This window comes from Ranitomeya imitator, chromosome 4 (assembly GCF_032444005.1).
Source record: "Ranitomeya imitator isolate aRanImi1 chromosome 4, aRanImi1.pri, whole genome shotgun sequence".
In the NCBI taxonomy this organism is placed as follows: domain Eukaryota; kingdom Metazoa; phylum Chordata; class Amphibia; order Anura; family Dendrobatidae; genus Ranitomeya; species Ranitomeya imitator.
The window spans coordinates 184,031,436-184,053,865 of NC_091285.1; the positions used below are offsets into that span (position 1 = coordinate 184,031,436).

The window sequence follows — 22,430 nt, forward strand, 5'->3', positions numbered from 1 at the left end:
CTCATTACACAGTATCACAGTTCGCATACTTCTACAAGAGATGTAGGGAGATGAGAGTTGTCTTCACACATTCAATTCTATACGGATTGCAAAAATAGTCACGTTTGCATGCTGGTCTTCTCCTTCCCATAGATGGGCTTCAGGGTGGTCACACACATACACCACCACCTATATGCGTAGCCACACCTATATGTTGGCTTGCTGAATGATAGATAGTGGTTTCTCGATATTTAGGACATATCCTGGGAGGCAGTTGCAAGAAAAATGACAGTGTGTGTTTTTTAATCAGGAAGATATTTCTATTAATAAGAATTATACTATTAGGTCTGAATTTTTCAGGTCGACAAGACAAATAATCTTAAACTACTTGATTATTAACTGGGAATATGGCTTTATATCAGTTATTTTCCTAACGATGAAAAATTAGATATGGTTGCTGCAATTTCCTTTTTTTACAATCTTTAACCTATGGGCAGCCCCATGTGCAGCTCACAACTGTGCAGCTGTAGATGTCAGCGTTGGTCAATATTGACTATGGGTGTCTTCTCATCTTTGTTTTAGGATGAATTAAGGTTTCCTGGAATCATCACTTCTCTTCGTTCAATGTGAGAGTTCTTCAAATATGAATCTTAAGCCATTTATGGTGGCTATTTGATTGAGAGTAAGCATTTTCTGCCAGGTTTGCTTGTAAATTACATCTGATATCCGAGGGCCCCAATGGAGGAGCACCCTAGGATAAACTAAGATCTGGAGAAGATTAAAAGCATTAGTTGCATTTATAGATTATATAATGTACTAGATGGTGGCCTGATTCTAACGCATCGGGTATTCTAGAATATGCATGTCCACGTAGCATATTGCCCAGCCACGTAGTATATTGCCCAGCCACGTAGTATATTGCCCAGCCAAGTAGTATATTGCCCAGCCACGTAGTATATTGCCCAGCCACGTAGTATATTGCCCAGCCACGTAGTATATTGCCCAGCCACGTAGCATACATCACAGCCACGTAGTATATTGCCCAGCCACGTAGTATATTGCCCAGCCACGTAGTATATTGCCCAGTCACGTATTGCCCAGCCACATAGTATATAGCACAGCCCACGTAGTACGGTATATTGCCCAGTCACGTAGTATATTGCCCAGCCACGTAGTATATTGCCCAGTCACGTATTGCCCAGCCACATAGTATATAGCACAGCTCACGTAGTACGGTATGTTGCCCAGTCACGTAGTATATTGCCCAGCCACATAGTATATTGCCCAGTCACGTATTGCCCAGCCACATAGTATATAGCACAGCCCACGTAGTACGGTATATTGCCCAGTCACGTAGTATATTGGCCAGCACAGTAGTATAGAGACTTAAAAAAAAAATAAACATATACTCACCTATAGCCCGTTGGAAGTCCTGCTATACTCACCATCCGCCGCCTTTGCCGCTCCTCGCAACGTTCCTGGGATTGCTCCATTGCAAGCGGCAGCTTGCAGTCCCAGGGATGGTGTGAGCCGGACCTATGATGACGTCGCGGTCACATGACCGTGACGTCACGGCAGGTCCTTGCCGCACACCAGCCCTGGGACGGGACCGGAAGCTGCCGCTTGCAATGGAGCGGTCCCGGGAGCGTGGCGAGGAGCGAGAAAGGCGGCAGAGGGTGAGTATGGCAGGTTTTTTGTTTCTTTAATTATTTTTAACATGACCTATTTTTACTATTGATGCTGCATAGGCAGCATCAATAGTAAATAGTTGGGGACACACAGGGTTAATAGCAGCGGTAACGGAGTGCGTTACACTGCGGGATATTACCGCTGCCATTAACCCTGTGTGAGCAGTGGGGATTACGGAGCGGGCGCCAGGCAGTGAGTGCAGGGGAGTAGGGGAGGGACTAATTGGACTGTGGCCGTCGCTGATTGGTTGCGGCGGCCATGACAGGCAGCTGCCGAGACCAATCAGCGAACGAATAACCGTGACATAAGGACAGACAGACAGACGGAAGTACCCCTTAGACAATTATGTATATAGATTACCCATATGTTCTATGACCTTATTGTAAAAGTACATCTTTTGAGTAGTTATTGTAAGCTATAAAATTATAATTTGGAGCTCATAACCATATATACTTGGCGAATTCTATTACTAGGGAAACAATAGATAACATGAAAAATATTAGGGTGTATTAGTTAACCACTTACGGTACTTTAGGGTATTCGCAGTATACAAATTGTATACTATTACCTGTTACGTAAGTGTTCGGCTAACAATTAAGCATAAAAGGATGATATACAATAAAGGACCCTTAATCTGCACAGAGTTAATTGCATCTTACAAAACATTGATGAATAAATGCTGTAATGAAGAGATATTCCCAGTGTGGCAGCATTAATGATGTTAACTGGTGAGTTGTAAGGAAGGAAAGGGATTAAAATCCATTGCAAACATGTATAACGGTAACTCGTTTTTAATGAATACAGGGAGTATAAAAATGATTACGGTAATTAGTACCTGTTGGCCGCTATATTCAGTATATTCATTCTTATTCTTAAAGTGATGCTGTCTCTAATTTCTAGTGCAAGTTCAGAATCACACCCTTTTTCAATGTTTAGTAAAGCCTTTAAAGAGAACACGTAATTTGAGAAAATGTGATTAACCTGCAGATATGTTGTTAATCTGAAAGTTAAAGGGGGTTTTCCCACGAACAAAAGTTCACTCTAATTAATAGATCTTGGAGTAATAATAATTTCCACAACTGGATGTGTTTAAAAAAAATGTTCCTGTGCTGAGATAATCTTACAAATGTGCCCCCAATGTACTGTGTAATGGCTGCGTCTGACCGTCCAGAACTTGGTCTGATCATACCACAGCTCCTGGGCAGAGGAAGCACAGTAACGTATTATTTAAATGCATCCAATTGAGGATATTATTATTATTCCAATATCTATTGATTAAAATGAACTTTTGTTTGTGGGAAAACCCCTTTAGTAGTGTCCTAAAGCTGCGCGGCTGTCGCGCTGAAAGCCTGGCTGCTGGGAGAAAATGAACTTTATTTCTCCTGGCAGCCTCAGGCTTTCAGTCAACTTCAGTCATCGCACCCCAGCCCTGACTGATAGCTAGCTGTGTAGTGCATCAGTAATTTAGAATGCTATTAACCTGCAGATTAACAACGTATCTGCAGCTTAATAGTGTTTTTTTTCACTTGACAGATTCCTTTTAAAGGGAAGCAGTTATTACTCTTCATGACCCTGCACCGTATAAATGTTATAAAGGAGCTAGAGAAGCTTGTCAGAACATGTCTATTGAGAACAACAACTCCACGTGTCCAATAGATGTTAATCCATCAGCAAAATGTACTGCATTCTCCACTGTGCTACATGTAGATGTCTCTCTAACCCTTAAATAGTGTCTATGGCTGCCTAGGAGTTGTCAAAACCGATGGCAGGTTCCCTGTAATAGTTCCTCTGGGTCCAGAGGGGACAGAGTTCTCCGACACTTAAGCCCCGTCACACAAAGCGAGATCGCTAGCGAGATCGCTGCTGAGTCACAAGTTTTGTGACGCAACAGCGACCTCAGTAGCGATCTCGCTATGTGTGACACACAGCAGCGACCAGGCCCCTGCTGTGAGATCGCTGGTCGTGTCGGAATGGCCTGGACCTTTTCTTGATTGTTGAGGTCCCCCTGGGTAGCACACATCGCTGTGTTTGACACCTTACCAACGACCTCATGACAGGATGTCCCTCATTGAGGTCTGTTAATCGTCATGAAATAGCTGCCATGTGACATCGTTGTACAGGTCGCTACAGGTCGCCGCATCGCTGCTGCGTCGTTGGGGAGATCTCACTGTTTGACATCTCACCAGCGACCACATAGCGACGCAGCAACGATCCCTGACAGGTCGTATCGTGGTCGGGATCGCTTTAGCGTCGCTAAGTGTGACGGGGCCTTTAGACTGAACATTATCCAGTCTACAAGACTTATTTATAATCCTTAAAATTGTAATTTTAGGTAACACATTAAATAGGTTATGCAGAGATTTATATGACATAATTTCTATAAGCTTATTTTTATGGGTACAAACAATCAGGTTATGTACAAAATTCTCTACAAAGATGTATGATGCAGACAATACATAACACACCTTCTGCCTTCTTGATATCCTACACTTCAGATTTCTACATATTTATACATGTTCTTTGCTTTCACTTTTTCATCCACTATTATAAAAGACTGTTACTAAGTAAAGATTATCCTGAGATGACCAGAATTATTTTTATGTATAAACATTGCAGAGTAAGAAAAAGGCCTTACTGTCTGTATGCCAGTGACACAGAGCCTCAGTTCATGTAGGCCTATCATGTGACGCTGGTATAAAATGCAGGGAATTACTAATAGTCAGAACTAAAGATGTAATTCAAGGCAAAGCAATGTACACATAGCATCACCACTAGACTTTCCAACTATGAAATGCAAAATAAAAAAAAAATATTCAATGTAAGGAGAAATATTGCAAAATATACTGATTGTGTCAATATAATAAAAAACTCACCAAAAGATCATCACCTCGTTGAGAAGGCCAGTCTTGATCTAGACTATATTACATTTCTCTTTTTATACTAGTATTATTCTTGATAAACTATGGCGCTTAGTTGGATTTTTGCATAACTAAACCCCTTGTTACATACCATGTCCCTTTCACATTCTTATTTCTTGCCCCTGATTGTGCGTTTGGTCATTGGGGATGTAAGAGTGGTGGACTGTACTATTATGTTCCTACCCCTATAGACACAAATTGCGCTGTTCTATATATTAAAATGAGAATTGTCATGTGGTTTTAGATGTATTCTGTCATGTATAGTGTGGAGCAGGCGTAGGTTAAGATTAAGGACATAAGGTAGTGACGATAGGATAAGGTAGACTCTGTTAAGTATTAGAAGTATAATATGTTTAATGTATATAAATGTAATGCCCAATGTTTGTGAAAGAGATCTGCCCAGCCACATGCGGTAGGGACAGACCTACAGTAGTTAAAGTGACATACAGTAGTTAAAGTTTGGGAGTAGCCCATAGTGGAAGGTCAAGCCCCAGGAAAAAGGGATTGCTTCATGATAGTTAGACAGAAAGGGAAGTATGGTAACCAAAGTCAACTTCAAGTTGCAGTGGGCAAGCACCTATCGTTTGGGGCAGTGGGAAGTCTTACTGGAATCCTTTGCGGACATTCCTGCAATGTTAGGAGCTCAAGGCTTGGTATAGGTACTATGTAGAGTGCCATATCCTCTGGCATACAAGGGACAATGGATGTAGAACCGCATGAAGGGAAGGTAATGGATCCCAGGTGCACTGCAAGACTGGACAGTAAATCCCTGGGGCTGACAGGAACAGTAAATACAGGGATAGTCCAGGAGGAACGGATAGCAATGCTGAAGATGCACTGTATTAAGGAAGCAAGAACTAAGAAGTGTTATGCCTAATACTGTGTTTTACACTCTGATGAACTTGAACTGTTCAGTAAACTTTTGGTTGTTGAAACTAACGGTGTGTCCCCTGAGTTGTGTGGTGGCTCCTGAAGGTGGAGGTCTGGAGAAAGTGGTCTTGTGGCCTACAAGTGAGTGGGATGTGATGCACCCACACCTGGTAGCACATTGGGACTGGGATTTTCCTATTAGGGCCATGGCCTAATGGAAAATCAGCTCGTCCACGGCTACCGCCCTCGGTCATTTTACGGGTGCCCTATATGAAGACAATAGCACAAGAAACCGTCCTGCACTGGAGAGATTTGCACACTTGTCCTGATGGTCTCTTTTTATCCTAGAGATTTTCAGACATTCTGGGAGAGTTGATACAGTAAGTATGGCTTTATATTATATGTTTATTAGTCACTTCTTTTATTTTCAGTGATATTAATCACTTCTTGAACAGGATTTCTCTCTTGAGGATAATATTGCGTAGTAAAAACACAATACTGCACAATGAAGTTAGAAAACTAGAAAAACCACATTACTCCAAATAATTAAAAGAAAAATCTCAAATGCTGAAAATAAGAAGGTTCCGAAGTACATGGTAAAATAAAGAATTCTTGAAAATATGACATGTGCTCTTAACAGGTTGTTTTGTGGATCCTGAGCTTCTAAATCTGCTGACTCACATCCAGGAGGGCACATGAGCTGCTACCATAGATATGAGAGGCACCAGACCAGATGTATTTACTTTAAGATGGTGATAAAATATTTATTTGTGTATATTCAGTTAATGATTCTCCTTCCTGGTTAAACAAGGTTATTTTGAAATTTTTAAGCAAATTGACTGTATTTTAGGTTAGAAACGATGTTGTCGTCTGTGATATTATATAAAGCTAATAGTAAAGGAATAAGACTTTAAAAAAATCATGTAATGGAAGAATGGAAATCAGCTTAATACATTTTAAGAACTTCAGTTCCTAAGGAATGCCAAGCTTTTTTCTGTTCTACCCATGAAATTAATTCATTCCTATTCACTAAATAGCATTCTTTAGCTGTAATATAATGCAATGATTGTGATTACGCTGAATTAAGTATATTTTAATAGTCCTGGGAAGAAAGAAACACAAAATCAGCCTGATTAGTTTGTAGTCATCGGGCCCTATACGTTATTGCATTTTGTGCCCATTTTTTTGTTGGGTTTTTAAAATCTTTTCAGCATTTACTTTGCTTTTGTTCCATATTCATTTTTCCCTCCTTTTTTGAAGTCCATTTTATATGTGTTTGGGCTCTTGCAGACAACCGGATTTTTTGGTCCAAGTGCGAAAAAACATTGGATTGCACTCAGACCAAGGTTATTCTCTGGGGCCGTGCACATTTACTGATTCGGCCATGCAAGTCAATGGGTTTGTCACAAAATAGTTGCAGTCCGATTATCATGGACTGATAGAGTGGAGAAGATGGCAAAAAAATGTTCCCGTCTTCTCCACAACCAAGAATATCGGATTACACTCTGAGCAAACTCTGATCAGAGTGTGATTAGCATAATTGCCCGATTCTCTGGTATGAGAGACAATACAGTCCTGTGACCCCAGTTTTTGTCATTTTTTTTTTCGTTTATCACAATGGGTAGAGTTAAAAAGTTCCAGATGTTTTTGCCTGATTCATCATTTGCAACTTTTCGATAAGTTCCAAAATTTGCACTTGGAGTGATTTTATGTGCAGCGAAGTTGTAGACGATTTTGCGAAGTGAGTTTTTGTGCAAAAAAAAAAGGTGCAAAACGGATTAAATGGAAAAACGAAGACCATTTTTTACTTTGAGCAAAATTTATTAACTGCGCTCAATGGTATGATAAACCACTAAACAAAAAAGAAAAGTGACTTAAAAAAATGCAAATGATGAATCTGGACTTGTGTATTTTCAACATTATTAACAATATTTTTTATATTCTGATCAGTGTTGTTTTTTTCTTAGATAAATTAAAAAGAAATCACAATGAAAACTGAGGATAATGGCAACGTCAAAGCTATACACCGCAGCTCCCGGCCACCAGGGACCATACATCTGGAGGAAAAAGAGAAGAAAACAATTTCCCTACGTACCCGTTTAACTGAAAAGATAAGGAAAACCTGTAGATGTTCTCCTAACGAAGCCAAAGATGCTCTGCTCAGCTTTCTGCCTGTGTTCCAATGGCTCCCTAAATACAAACTGAAAGAATACTTGCTGGGTGATGCCATGTCGGGCCTAATAGTGGGTATTCTGCTTGTTCCTCAGTCCATTGCTTACTCACTTTTGGCCGGGCAGGAACCTATCTATGGCCTTTACACCTCATTTTTTGCATGCATTATATATTTTTTAATGGGGACTTCTAAGCATATTCATGTTGGAATATTTGGGGTACTATGCTTGATGGTGGGTGAAATTGTGGACCGAGAACTGCAAGCTGCAGGTTATGACAAATTGAGTGACCAAGGAGGCCATCTGTCAACAGTGGCTGGGTTCATAACCAATGAAACACTTGATGCTAATCAGACTTCAAGACTGACTTGTGATAGAAGCTGCTATGCCATTACAGTAGGAGCCACCGTTACATTTATGGCTGGAGTTTATCAGGTACGTTGTGCAAAGGTAAAAGAATGGGACAGAATGGTCATGAGTATGTTAGATGTCTCTCGTTTACCTCAAAGGGAATCTGTAGGATTAATCCTCTTAAGTTGTCTCTATGGACATGTAGGTCATAGAAATTGGAATAAAATAATTCATTGATATCTGCGATCCGAGGTCTTATTCCAGAGAAATCAAAATTTTTCTTATTATGTAAATAAGCTGTTAGATCTATGGGCCAGACACAGATCTTACCTGAAAATCTGCCTCCAGAGCCTATTTTTAGTAAAAGGGGCTGTTATCACTGTGAATCAATCAGAAGAAGACTGTCAGTCATTACATGTCTCTCACTGGTAACAACCTCTTTTCATTAAAAATAAGCTCTGTAGGCATATTCTCAGGGAGATCTGTGTCCGGCCGATAGATCTTAACAGCTAATTTGCATATTAAGAAAACTGTAGATTTCTCTGGAATAAGAAATCAGATTGCGTATACCAAAGTATCATTTAAAGCGCCATGGAATAAATGGCACTATAATAATAAATAATAATAATAATTGCACATTCTATAACCTACTTGTCCATGTAGACGGCTTGGGAGGGTTGATCCCACTGACAGATTCCCTGAAAGTGAACCTGTCAGCAGGATTGTGGACAGTAACCTACAGACAGTATCAGGTTGGCACAGTTATACTGAATAAAATGATTCCTTGGCTGATGAAATCCGTCTTGTGGTTATTGTTTAATCTTTATTTTCAGTTAATGAGATTCTCGTGCTTTGGGGCGGGCCTATGGGGGGGCTTTATGTGGTGGCCTGTCGGTGGGACTTCATATGGTGCTCTGCTTAGATATTCATGCATATGACAGATCCCTCAGTGACTTGCCCCCTATTTTAATGCATATCTAATTTTTTGAAAAAAAAAATACATTCATCAGACAGGCACCGTCGGCGACGCCTGCGCTGTAGCATCTATCTGATCTTGATAGATGCTACTGTGCAGACACCACCGCCATTTTGATGGAGCCAATTTTTTTTTCTTTAGCAAAATGGAGCAGGCGATTGCGCAGTAGCATCTATCACGTTCCAAATAATGCTACTGCGCAGGTGCGGCCACTGGTGTCATTTTGATTAAGATATTTATTTTTTTCTCAAGAAATTAATATGACAAAAACAAATGGAAATCTGGATATTATAGATCGTATCATGCTACAGAGCAGATGCCGCCGCCGGCACCTGCATGACGAATGTAATTTTTAAAATAATTTTTCAAACAATAAGATATGCAGTATATAAAATAGGAGGCAGGTCACTGAGGTCATAAACATCAGTATGAATACCTGAGCAGGGCACCACATAAAGACCCCCCACAGGCCGCTCCGGAGCTCATTAATTGAATGCTACAAATAAAGATTAAGCAACAACCACAAGACGGATTTCATCAACCCAGGTATCATTTTAATCAGTATAATGGCGCCAACCAAACAGTGTCTGTAGGTTACTGAGCACAATCCTGCTGACAGATTCATTTTAAAGAGGATCATCTAAAAAAAAAGTGTTAAATACCTTATAAAAATCTCTGAGCTCCACTGTTGCTTTTCTCTATTTTGTGTCATGTTGCAAAGATATTCACACTTGTTGATTTTGGAGTGGAACACAATACAAAATGGAATGATGCAGCTCAAAACAGAAAAAAAAACCTGCAGAATCATGGGAGCTTAAGGATTTTTAAAATGTATTTAACTCTGTATTTTTTAAGCTAGTAACAGGTCCTCTTTAACCTCACTTGAAAAAGTACAAATGTACTTATTTTCCACAAAACATAAGATATATATATCGAGGGTTAAGCATCAAATTAACTTTAGTAATGCTAGTGCCAAAAATAGCCTCATTTTAAATTAATTAGATGTCCTAATCCAAATAGTGTGAAAATGGGAACTGGAAATATATTTATTGTCATGCATGAATTTTCAATTATCTGTGGAGTCAAGTCAATCAGAATTTTTTTTTCCAAGGTATAACATCTGTTTTCAGGTATGTATGGTATTACGGGTTTATTCCCATGCTCGTCAATTGGACGGAGTTGTAATACCCCACGTAACTTATCAACTAGTAAGGTTCTTTTTCTGATAGTAGCCATGTTTTTCCACTTCCCTGTTGATTAAATGTTTTCTAAGGTGTCAGTCCAAATATCAAAGGAAGTATACCCATCCCACATTAGAAATTCCAATATCCCTCCTTCTAAGGAGCCAAAGCAAGAGGAAGGAGTGACGCACAACTCTTTTAGGTTCTGCAGAATGGCTGAGGAAGTGACTAGAGATAAGTAAATCTTCCAAAATTAGTTTTCAGCAAATTCATTTGAATCATATGGCAGATTTGATTTTACCCGAATAACACATTTATTATGCTCTGAGTTCTCTGCAGACCCCAAAGCATAATAAACTGAAGGGTTTAAGCATAATAAATTATTTAACTCACCTATCTTAGCCTGCCTCTCACCTGGTCATCTCCCTGTCCAGTCCTCATTAGCTTTGACCAGTCTTCACTTTTTAAACCAATTTTCCAGTGCTGACTATTCTTCACATAGTCACATAGGTTGCTATGCCCATTAATGGCAAGGCAATGACATAGTTATTGATATGTGCCCCTTCCATGGTCACTCGGGGCACCACATACAACACGATGAGCATTTGACAATGCGTATATATGGGCACAACATATTTGTTATTATCATTAACGCATATTGAATGCCACGTCAACAGCAAAAGACTGATCCAAAGCTAGCGGACAACTGAATGTGTCTGTATTTGTGTGAATCAAATCTCGAAAAATGTGACCGATTTTGAATCGATTTATTTATCTCTTAGTAGTGAAATGAGTCAGGGACATATATGACATTATTCCAGCCCACTGAGCTAATTAGTTTAACAGCAATAAGACATCTGTAAAATATTATGTAGTTGATTATATTTCATTATCTGTCAGAATAGATTTGTGAGAGAAATAGGAATATAGTGGTTGTTACTTTTGAGAAATGGCACAAGCAAAAACACTTCTTTAAAGAAGCACTCTCAACAAAAATGTTACATGTTTAGACTTTCTAAATATGTGCTTTGCTTATGTGTTAACCGGAAGTCACCTTTACAATGTAAGTCTATAGAGCCTAGTTCTAATGTTCCTTAGGCTTACACTGTAAAAGTAACTTCTGGCTCATAGAAGTCATCTGGCAAGTCGAAATTCCACTTATGCGAGTAAGAGGATTAGAGGAGCGGGTCTGCAAACCAGGTAAAATGGCAAATGGTAACAATTTTAATGTACTTACACTAAACTACATGCTTTGTTTGCAGTGCTTCTTTAATAATGGTATATTTTGCCAGAGTAGATGGTGAAAAATATACTTAACAGGGACGTAATGATTGCGGTTGCAGAAGGTGTGACCAGTGATCACGACATGGCCCGTGCAAAAGGGGGGCCCGCCGATGTCAGTGCATATTTTAGCAGGATGTGCTTCCGAGTGCACACATTCAGCTGAAATACATTGCAGCACAGAGAGCCACTGGATATCTGCACTGCAAACCAACCTGCTGGCCAATCGGAGGCCAGCAGCTGATGTTGGTGTGCCACACTGAGTCACGAGCAACCCGTGACAGTGATCTCATGCATTGCCTGTTATTTGCACACCTAAGTCAGCTGATGGCCTCTGCACCGGCTACAGAAGAGGATGCCACGTGGCATAGGAGCAGAGGAATGAGAGTAGAATCGTTTATTTTTTTTTTTATACATTAAAAAATAGCAGTAAAGCAGGGGACATAGACTAATAATATAGCTCGGTGTGTTATTAGGTTGATTCCCAAGCGAAAGGTCACTGGTTTGAATCAAGGAACAGCCATGAAGGAGATGTCCCAAGAAAAGAGAAACAGCATCATCCAGCTCATCAATAGTGGTCTCTAAGAAAATTGCCAAACTGCATCATGTGAGTGCCATGACAGTTGGAAGAATACAAAATGAAGTTCGTACATCTATTCAAAAGCCAAGAGGTGAAGGACCTGGCAAAAGATAAGAGTCAACAAGTTAGCTCATCACAAGGTCTATCAGTTCTGGAGCAAAAAACACGGCAGTGGTCGTGGCTCGTATACTTCGTAATAGTGAGATCACAGACATCCATGCAAGCACCGTGCGATGCATGTTACGTAAGTCAGGAATGGTGGCCTGAAAAAAGGTGAGAAATTCTCGACTTCAATATTGCATACTATTATAAGAAGCGTCTGCTCGAGTTTCAAAAAAGTACAAAAGATGGACAGTAGAAAAATGGAAACGGGTGATTTAGAGCGATAAGATGAAAGTCAATAGACTAAGCTCTGATAGGTGCAAATGAGTCTAGAAGAAACAAGGGAAAAAGGGGCTAACGGATTGAGAAATTGAAGGAACAGTCAAGTTCGGTGGAGGAAGCCTGATGATGTGTGGTTGTTTTACAGCCAAAGACATTAGATACTTGACCAGGATTGGTAGTGGTCTCCATGCTGAGCTATATGTGAGTATCCTACAAAACAACTTTCTTCGTACACTTGAGTACTATAAGTATGGAAAGGACTATATAGTGTTCCAGCAGGGCAACAACCCGAAGCATATGCCAAGATTGGTGAAGAAATGGTTCAATGACAATGAAGTAAAGGTGCTGGTTTGGCCCTCATAGTGCCCAGACCTCAACCCAATCAAACTTTTGTGTGTAGAGTTGAAGAAAAAGCTGTAAACATACCCAAGTGAGTCGACCAATATGCATCAAATTTAGGAACGTGTAGCCGAAAACCAAACTTGTATGGATACCTAGTCCAAAGAAGAGAAACATATGTGAAGATCAAAAATACAATTTTATTATCAATCCTTAAAAATAGAAATAAAAGATAAAATATATAACACAAAACAAATAGCCACAGAGGGCACCTCAGTCTGCACCTGAGTCCACATAAATATGCCATGGCTTAACCCCGCAGTAAAGATCAGTAGCACACCAAGTAGAAAATATGAAGCACAATACCTTGAGCCCATAGACTGCAGAACCAGATGAAGTGGATAGACCAAGCATCCCCCTTCACCCCAACGCATGTTTCGCCCTAAGCTTCGTCCGGGGCGACTTCATATAGGATCATTTATGCACCCACTTGCTTGGTCCACTGCAGGCACTGTCTTCACCTTCTGTACACAATTCTCTTAGCCGCATTTACCTCCTATACTATATATTTTCTGTGTACCAGACCTTTGTTTTTTTGTATGTAATTCCTTACTACCCACATGTTATATTGTAATTTTCCACTGCATTACCAACCCTTGCCTGTGTACATAGGATATTCATCCTTTTACTATGTTTCTGTATAGGTGACCCTGTGAACCATAATTTTCTTTGATAGTATTGGGGTTCCCCCTATTGGGCATTCTGCGGCTATTTGTTTTATGCTATATATTTTACTTTTATTTCAATTTTTACAGATTTATAATAAAATTCTAATTTTAATCTTCACATATGTTTTCTTGTCTAGTTACCCTTTTATAGGATTTAAAAAGTTACAAGGGCTCATACATCTGACCAACATGCGGTGGGGCCAGATCCAAATTTTTCTCCGGGGTCCATTGGACTCTAGTTACGCCACTGTTGCTTTATTAAAATGCAAGCGGCTTCTAATAAATACAGTGAATTTGAAGTTATCTGATTGGGATTTAAGGGGTAATGTTTATCTTTGTGGAGAAAGCCAATCCAGGCCTGGCATGTTAGAGTGAGGAGACTTACATGCCAAATGTTAGGTGTGGGGATTCTTCTGCTGCACAGGATAGATCCCAAACCTTATCTTCCTCTGCGGTCTCCCATTCAGTTCTAACCACAGTGGATGCTGCTCAGCAAAGACGTCAGTCTCGGTGTCTTGCTCAGACTCAGTCTGTGAGCATGGTTACCGCCGCCTCTCTGGGTCCAGCTATAGTAACTAATAAGTGACTGCAGCGAGCAATCTTTTCTGAGACTAAGTCCAGATTTCGCTCTACTGGGCATGCTCGTGAGGCGACTTCACTTTGGTCGTCGGCCATCACATGTTCAGGTCCTGGTCCAGCTCCGGATTGGCCCGTGATCAAGGTACTATCTGATTGACAAAATCTATAAAAGGATCTTTGGCATGCCCATCGGTACACTAAGATCATTTATGTTCTGTGTGTGTGTGGAATCTAATGGAACTGTGGACTCGGTGTATGTGCTCAGGGCAGGCCTAGTGCCTTTAGAATTACAGCTCCTTCGGAGAGGAGATTGTTTTTACAAATTCAGGGTTGGCCTTAGGCCTTTAGAATTCCAGCTTCTCCGGAGAAAAGTTCTTTGTGTGCTTGGAGTTCAATACAGATTCCCCAACCCCAGGGGGTTTGTGTACGCCTGTGAAGCTAACAGGGTTCGCGTTTAGCGCCATTATTACTCTGCGGCTGTGTGCCTATAAACACAGCTCTGCTGCAGAGTTTCTTTCCCGTCGCTGTGTGCGAATGGCACAGCCACGTGCTTCTCCGCTGAGTGACATTTAACTCACTGCGAGTCAGTTACGCTCACTGCTTGTTTCACCATTGTCCTCTTAGCTGCAGTACACCGTCTCTGCACGGTGGACTCCGGGTGGCGAATGCACTTTAATATCATATCTTATTTAGTGCGTCCCGCCAACCCTAACACCATGCATGCTCCTCTGGGAAATTAAATATGCAAATTGCCTCTTCAGAGAGGAAGAGGACTAGAACTCTAGTGCAACCTATTGGAAGTAGCATTTCTAAAAGTCAATATTGACCCTCTAACGAGCATTGCCATATGACTTAGGATAAAAGTCAAGTCAGAATCTCAATTTGCAGAGACGGTATTTCGGGTTATTGCTCTTCGTCAGTGCAAAGTATGAGATCTGTAAGGAAAGCAAGGTAGATGTACGAATAAAATTTAACTTTTAATATTCCATAATAAAAGAACCGAAAGGGTTCATGAACAAACAAACATATAACAAACGTCCCACCGAAAAGTCAATATGTAAAACATCACTCACTCTAGTAATGCAATGTGCAAAAGATGTGGGTAAGGGAATAAGAAAAATGAACATTTCAACAATAAACCCTAATAGACAACCAGTAGGCAAAATACCTTAAAAGAAGGAATATATCACAAAAAATATCTATGCCTTGGTGAATATTAGCATACAGTTTAAATTGAAAAAGGTACAATCTCACCCAGTATTGCTCCTTCCACCAGATAATAATGCTTTCAGAGTCCAGTATAGCCGCACTTTATGGGGGAGGCTTTTTTAGACATCCATACAATTCCCCACTCTGTGGATATATCCAAAGGACCATGCATAGATCGTCACCAAAGTTTTGCCCCCAAAGTTTGAGATCTGAATTAGCTAGGTGAGCGGCTTAATACTGGGATGAAAGAGGTAATGTTTCTCCTTGTGGAGAGTGATAAACCAGGCCTGGCTTGTCAGAGTAAGGAGACGTATACACCATGCATGCTCCTCTGGGAAATTAAGTATGCAAATCCAACAGATAATCTTATAAGATGCACCCCTTGATTCTGTCTCTGACCCCTCCTGGGACCTAGCACGCCCCCTCAGAGGTGATTTTGTGCCTCTTCTTTTCAGTATCCCTGAGAGGAAAACTCAGACTCCCTTGATGACTCAGGGAATTCTTCACAACCAAGTATCTCTCTAGCAAGACCAATAGGTCATCTGCAGATCTGAGGATCTCCCTGGGTAACCCAGCTTTGCACTGTCTTTGGGAGCGAATGGATAAACCGGTCCATCACCACGCTCTCCATCATCTGTGCCTGGGAACGAGTCTCAGGCTGCAGCCATTTTTGGACCAGGTGCAGGAGGTTATACATCTGGGACCGGGGAGGCTTGTAATTATGGTAGCGCCAAAGGTGTGCTCGTTGCACACTGACAGCCAGGGTTACACCCAAACATGCCAGAATCTCCACCTTTTACCATGCTCTTGCAGGGCAAAGTAACAATATGCCTTTTATGGTTCCCCAGTAAGATATGGTGCCAGGATCTCTGCTCATAGCTTCGGGGACATTTTCTCTCTGTCTGCCACCCTCTCAAATACAGCCAGAAAACCTCTAAATTGTCCTCTAGAGTCATTTTCTGCAAGGCCCCTTGTACTATTTGCCTCACACAGACTTTTGAATGCTCACAGTATAAGCAGTGGCTGCACACATTCAACATATATTACATAATCTTGCAAGTTATGGATTGTTACATATATACATGGCCAGAACCAATAACAGCAAATAAATGCATCACCAGAACCACCATCAGTACAGAAATATATCACCAGAACCACCATTAGTACATGAATACATTACCTGAACCATAATCAATACAGACGCATATAATCAGAACTACCATAAGTACAGAAATACATCAACAGAACTAGCAACTGTACATGAATATAGCACCAAAACCATCCTTAGTACATGATTACATCAACAAGCTTAGTACAACAATCATTTGTTATGTCAGATCAGCCCCATATACAGTTGTATCGCATGAACCTACACCATAACCACCATCAGTGCATGAATACAGAACCAACATTTGTACATGCATACATGCTTTTTGCAGCAATCTATTGTAATGTCAGGTGAGCCCCATATACAATTGTATCGTGTGAACCTACAAATCCTAGTATGTCCTTAATAGTGATGAGCGAGTTTACTCGTTGCTCGGGTTTTCCCGAGCACGCTCTGGTGATCTTCGAGTATTTATGACTGCTCGAAGATTTAGTTTTTGTCACCTTAGCTGAATGATTTAAAGCTGCTAGCCAGCCTGAGTACATGTGGGGGTTTCCTGGTTGCTAGGGAATTCCCACATGTGTTCAGCCTGTCTACCAGCCGTATAGCATTCATCTGAGGTGACGAAAACTAAATCTCTGAGCACTTACAAATACTCGGAGATCACCCGAGCGTTCTCAGGAAAACCTGAGCAACGAGTATACTCGCTCATTACTAGTCCTTAACAATGATGAGATACTGGGAGTTGCACCAGCCATCATCAGACTGCGGACCATACAAGAACCACAGTACTGATGAGATGTAGTCAGTTTGAAAAATTAACATTTACATCCAAGTACATTACAGATAGCATCTTCTCTGATTGGAGTCTTTCTTTTGTTCTCCATCTTGTCCAGATGACATAATGTCTTCCCACGGCTTACCTCTGCAGACTTTTCTCTTCTCTGGTCTTCTGCAACACATCCCAACATGGTGCCCTTAAAAATAACAGTATGATTAAAATGCTTCTGAATAAAAAGATCTACCCTACACTGTTCTTCAGAATAAATGATTGCCCCTCACTCTGCTCCTTGCAAAAAATATGACTACCACTCTGTCCCTCTTAGGCTAAGGTCACACTGCGTTATGGCGGTACGTTTAATGGACTACATTACACCACGGCATAACGCGGTGTAACGTAGACCGTTAACGGCGCCATTGATTGTAATGGCGAACGCATCGCCAGTGCACGCCCACATTGGGCGTGCGCTAGCGATGTGCCGTCATTTGAGTGACGGATCGTGAACGCTGCTTGCAGCGTTCGCAGTCCATTCCTCGCTAGCGCAGATCGAGGATCCCTTTTGGGACATTGCGTTAGCGCAGTCCATAGCGCTATGCACTAAATGGACTGCCCTAACGCAATGTGACCCTAGCCTTATAGTCCATTATGCCCAACCTGCCCTCCATACTGGGTCCTCTCTTCAGACTCTCCCCTTATATTGTGTCCCTATTTTACTGCCCAGTCTCTATACTGTGACCCCTCCTTACATTCCCCCTTGCATTCTATCTTCTCCATACTGTACCCTAACACTGTTCCCCCATGCTTACCCCTCTTTAAGCTACCCCATACACACTACCCAGTCTCTATACTGTTACCCCTCACACTTTTCTCCCCATACTATCTCCTCACATATTTATTCCTCATACATTTCTACTCCATATGAAAACACCAGGAGAAAACGAGTAGAAGTACCATAGAACATTTTATTAAATACACCATTAAAAATACCATGAGAATAAAATGAAAATAAATTCCAGAGTCTGCAACAACCGTAACCAGAAAATGGGAGGAAAAATTACATATATTATGTCCAAATAAGACTCAATCACATGTCCACAAGTATAAATAATGTAAAAGAATACTGCCTCAAAAAAGTGCATATAGTGCAAAAAAAGCTGCCAGAAATAGCGTGCAAAAAGGGCAGGAAATAATATTAAAAATCACTTACATTGGTGGACAGGGTATAGTTATGGCGCTCTCACCGCCCCAATGCACGTTGTGTAACTTCCTCAGGAGGTGTGTGTTGGGGGGAGGTGGGGACGGGATATATAAAGGTATGGCTGACCAATACAGGCAAAAATGAACACAGGTGATACAATAAAATAGATATAGCAGCTGATGTGAGATCCAGATGCGGCGCATGTGCAGTGTGGAACCGGCGCCAATATGACGTCTCAGCTTCCACCCGGTGGAGCACAAACACAGGCGTGTCGTCATGACGACAACGCATGTGCAGGATCCCAATGCGGTCACTCACCGAGGCATCAGCGGCGGACCCACCGCGCATGCGCGCCACGGATGTCAACAAAGAAAGATGGAACAACTGAAGAGTGAAAAAATAGTTGCGGACTAATAAATGAATATGAAAATAATAATATGAATTGAAACAGTAAGTGAATTGAATAAATAAATAAATATATACAAAAAGAAGTGCTACGAGTTGTGTGATGAAATATAAATACCGCAATGTGGGAATAATAAAAAATGTGATACTGACAAATGCATTAAAGGGAATCTGTCACCTGAATTTGGCGGGACAGGTTTGTGGTCATATGGGCGGGGTTTTCGGGTGTTTGATTCACCCTTTCCTTGCCCGCTGGCTGCATGCTGGCCACAATATTGGGTTGAAGTTCATGCTGTGTCTTTCCGTAGTACATGCCTGCGCAAGGCAATCTTGCCTTGCGCAGGCGTGTACTACGGAGGAAAACTCCGCCCATATGACCCAAAACCAGTCCCGCCAAATTCAGGTGACAGGTTCCCTTTAACCCCTTAATAACCGCCAATACGTCTTTTAACTGACCTTAGATATAAGAGAATAGTATCCCCATACAGATGACAATCCATCATCTGTCGGCTGTACACTATAGCTGACAACTTGCTGCACCAGCCACGATCAGTATTTGCACCTTCTAAATCTGTTTAACCCCTTAGATGCTTCTGTTAATAGTGACTACATCATTATAAATGGTTAACAGAGTGTGGGGGCTTCCTCTTTATCCCAATTGGTGCCCTCAGATCATGATTTTGCGGTCCTGATGTTTGCCATGGCAATTCATGACCAAATAGCGGCCTTAGAGTCTGACGGCTGTAGTAATCTGTTTAGAAGTTAGCAACATTTAGGTGGTAAAAATACACATTTTCATTTCTGTCATACCACTTTGCATTAATTCCTGTAAAGCACCTGAAGGGTTAATAAACTACCTGACAGCAGTTTTCAATATGTTTAGGGGTGCTGTTTTTAAAATGGTATCACGTTTGGGGGTTTCCCAATATATGAGACCCCTAAAGTCACTTCAAACATGGATAGGTCCCTAAAAAAATAAATTTTGTAAATTTCTTTGAAAAAATGAAAAATTGCTGCTACATTTTTAAACCTCCTAAAATGCTAACAAAATAAAATAACATTTTACAAATGGTCCTGATGTAAAGCAGACATGTGGGAAATGTTATTTAATAATGTTTTGCTGTTGTATGACTACCTGGATAAAAGGGATAATCATTCAAATTTAGAAAATTGCTAATTTTTTAACATTTTTCTCAAATTTTTGATTTTTTTTATAAATAAACACAAAAAATGTTGAACTAAATTTACCATTATCATAAAGTAGAATGTGTCACGAAAAAACAATCTCAAAATCACTGGGATTTGTTGAAGCGTTGCAGGGTTATTACCACATAAAGTGACACTGGTCAGATTTCAAAACTTTGGCTCGGTCACTAAGGGGTTAAAATATGGAAATAAAAAAAAATAATAATAACATTTTCTATGGTACTTATACTCTTTTTCTCCTGTTGTTTTCATATTTACTCATGAGTAGTGTTGAGCATTCCGATACCGCAAGTATCGGGTATCGGCCGATATTTGCGGTATCGGAATTCTGATACCGAGTTCCGATATTTTTGCGATATCGGGAATCGGTATCAGGAAGAAGAATCATGTGTAAAATAAAGAATAAAAATAAAAATATTGATATACTCACCCTCAGACGCGCCCTGGTTGTAACCGCTGCAACCGCCATGATTCCCTTCCTAAGAATGAGCGCGTGAAGGACCTGCGATGACGTCGCAGCTTGTGATTGGTCGCGTGAGCGGTCACATGAGCGGTCACGCGACCAATCACAAGCCGCGACGTCATCGAAGGTCCTTCACACGCTCATTCTTAGGAAGGGAATCATGGCGGTTGCAGCGGTGACAACCAGGGCGTGTCCGAGGGTGAGTATATCAATATTTTTTATTTTTATTCTTTATTTTACACATGAGTATGGATCCCAGGGCCTGAAGGAGAGTTTCCTCTCCTTCAGACCCTGGGAACCATTACAGGATACCTTCCGATATTTGTGTCCCATTGACTTGTATTGGTATCGGATATCGGTATCGGCGATATCCGATATTTTTCGGATATTGGCCGATACAATCCGATACCGATACTTTCAAATATCGGAAGGTATCGCTCAACACTACTCATGAGTTTATGTACATTTTTTTTATTATTGAGCTAATTTTTGTTGTTTTCATTTCTATTCTATACTATCTGCTCACGCTCCACCACACTGATCCCTTAAATATTTCTTTCCAATACTGTCTCCTCAAATATTACCCACACTCTCCCCATACTGTCTCCTCACATATTTATCCACCCCACCGCATACTGTCTCCTCTCACATTCCTCCCCCCACTCCTTATACTGTTTTCTGACACATTTACCCTCCACTCGCTATATTGTCTCCTCACACATTTCTCCTCTCCATACTGTATCCTTAAATTCCTCATTCTCCCTAAACTGTCTCTTCCCAAAATTCCCTATGACAATAAAACTTTGGTTTCTTTAACTCCATTAGAACTCTTACCATACCGACGTTCACCCCCTATGTGGCGCAAGAGCGTGATATCAGCAGCGTGATCAAATGACTTCATCACACTGCTGATGTTGCCCTGACCCGGAACTGCCAGCGATCAGGGCTCTAATTGTACTCGCACCTTAAAGACAGGAGTACTGGTATCAGTCAGCTAGAACTTGTGCAGTGCTGCTCGGCACATTTTATACCACAAGATGGCGCCTAAGGAGAGAATGGAAGATCAAATGTACATACCGTACATATTAATACTGATGATGTGGATCAAACAGAAGTAAATTAGTAATGGAATAATGGAGTAGGTGATAGGAACTCAGCCATTGACGTTTCACAAGCTTTCATAATAATCAGAAATTCAATATATAAATTCTGTCATGACCTTGACAGCTTACTGTTGCTGTAAGTCACGCTCGGAAGATAAAAGAAACAACAGGTATCATATACAACTAACACACACTATACTTACTGGTACAAATATTATTAGAAATAATCCCTAATTTCTGGATAAAAAGAGGCCATATACGGACGATCCTCCCACTCATGGGTACACTCTTATTTTTCTTGGCAGGGTAAGTGTAAGCTACTGTATGCCACCCTCAGCTTTCTCCTACAATGGATTAATGACATTTTATTTATGACTAAAGAGCTCTGCATAAGTGAAAGTCTTCTTAGACATATAATTATTCATTCGATAGTTTTTGCCAAATCCAAGAAAATGTTGACTTTTAGCAAGTTGATAAATATGACTGGTCACATTGTCTTCCTGCAAGAACACGTGGAACGCAGGCATGTGACTGTGATAGATAGCTGGTATTTGGGATATATTACTGTTGTGGTTTCTCAGACTGTATTTGCTGACATCGTTAGCTGGGTGGTTTCTTCAGATGCCATTGCTAGATATGGTGCTGAGTGTCTCTGTATGCTACGTAATGGCCTGTATGACTAGTCATTGCGTCAGTACATGTTTGAACATACAATAAAGACTTTCGAAAAACAGGAACCATGGCATTTGGGAAATTTGATTGTTATGGTTTCTCGGGTGGTATTTCTGCGTTCTATATCTAGCCCCAGAATGACCTTCCTTTAAAATCTGTCCAGGTCCATCCCATCATCCCTTACACACATGTATAAATCCTCTTTTTTTTTATTCTAGTACCACGCTAATCAGTATAATCCGCTGATTACAAATGTAGC

General features: G+C 40.8%; 1 protein-coding gene across 5 annotated transcripts in view; it reads left to right on the top strand.

The window, feature by feature from the left end:
* SLC26A2 (solute carrier family 26 member 2) overlaps positions 1–22,430 on the top strand; it is a 93,572-nt gene that overhangs the window by 53,539 nt on the left and 17,603 nt on the right. For 4 of the 5 annotated variants that reach the window (XM_069764162.1, XM_069764164.1, XM_069764163.1 and 1 more), the window contains exon 2: positions 7,424–8,062. In XM_069764162.1, the coding sequence (XP_069620263.1) occupies positions 7,445–8,062 (618 nt within the window). In that variant the 5' untranslated portion in view covers positions 7,424–7,444. Of the gene's footprint in view, positions 1–5,443; positions 5,837–7,423; positions 8,063–22,430 lie in introns of those variants that run through there. The other variant, XM_069764165.1, reaches the window with a different exon arrangement.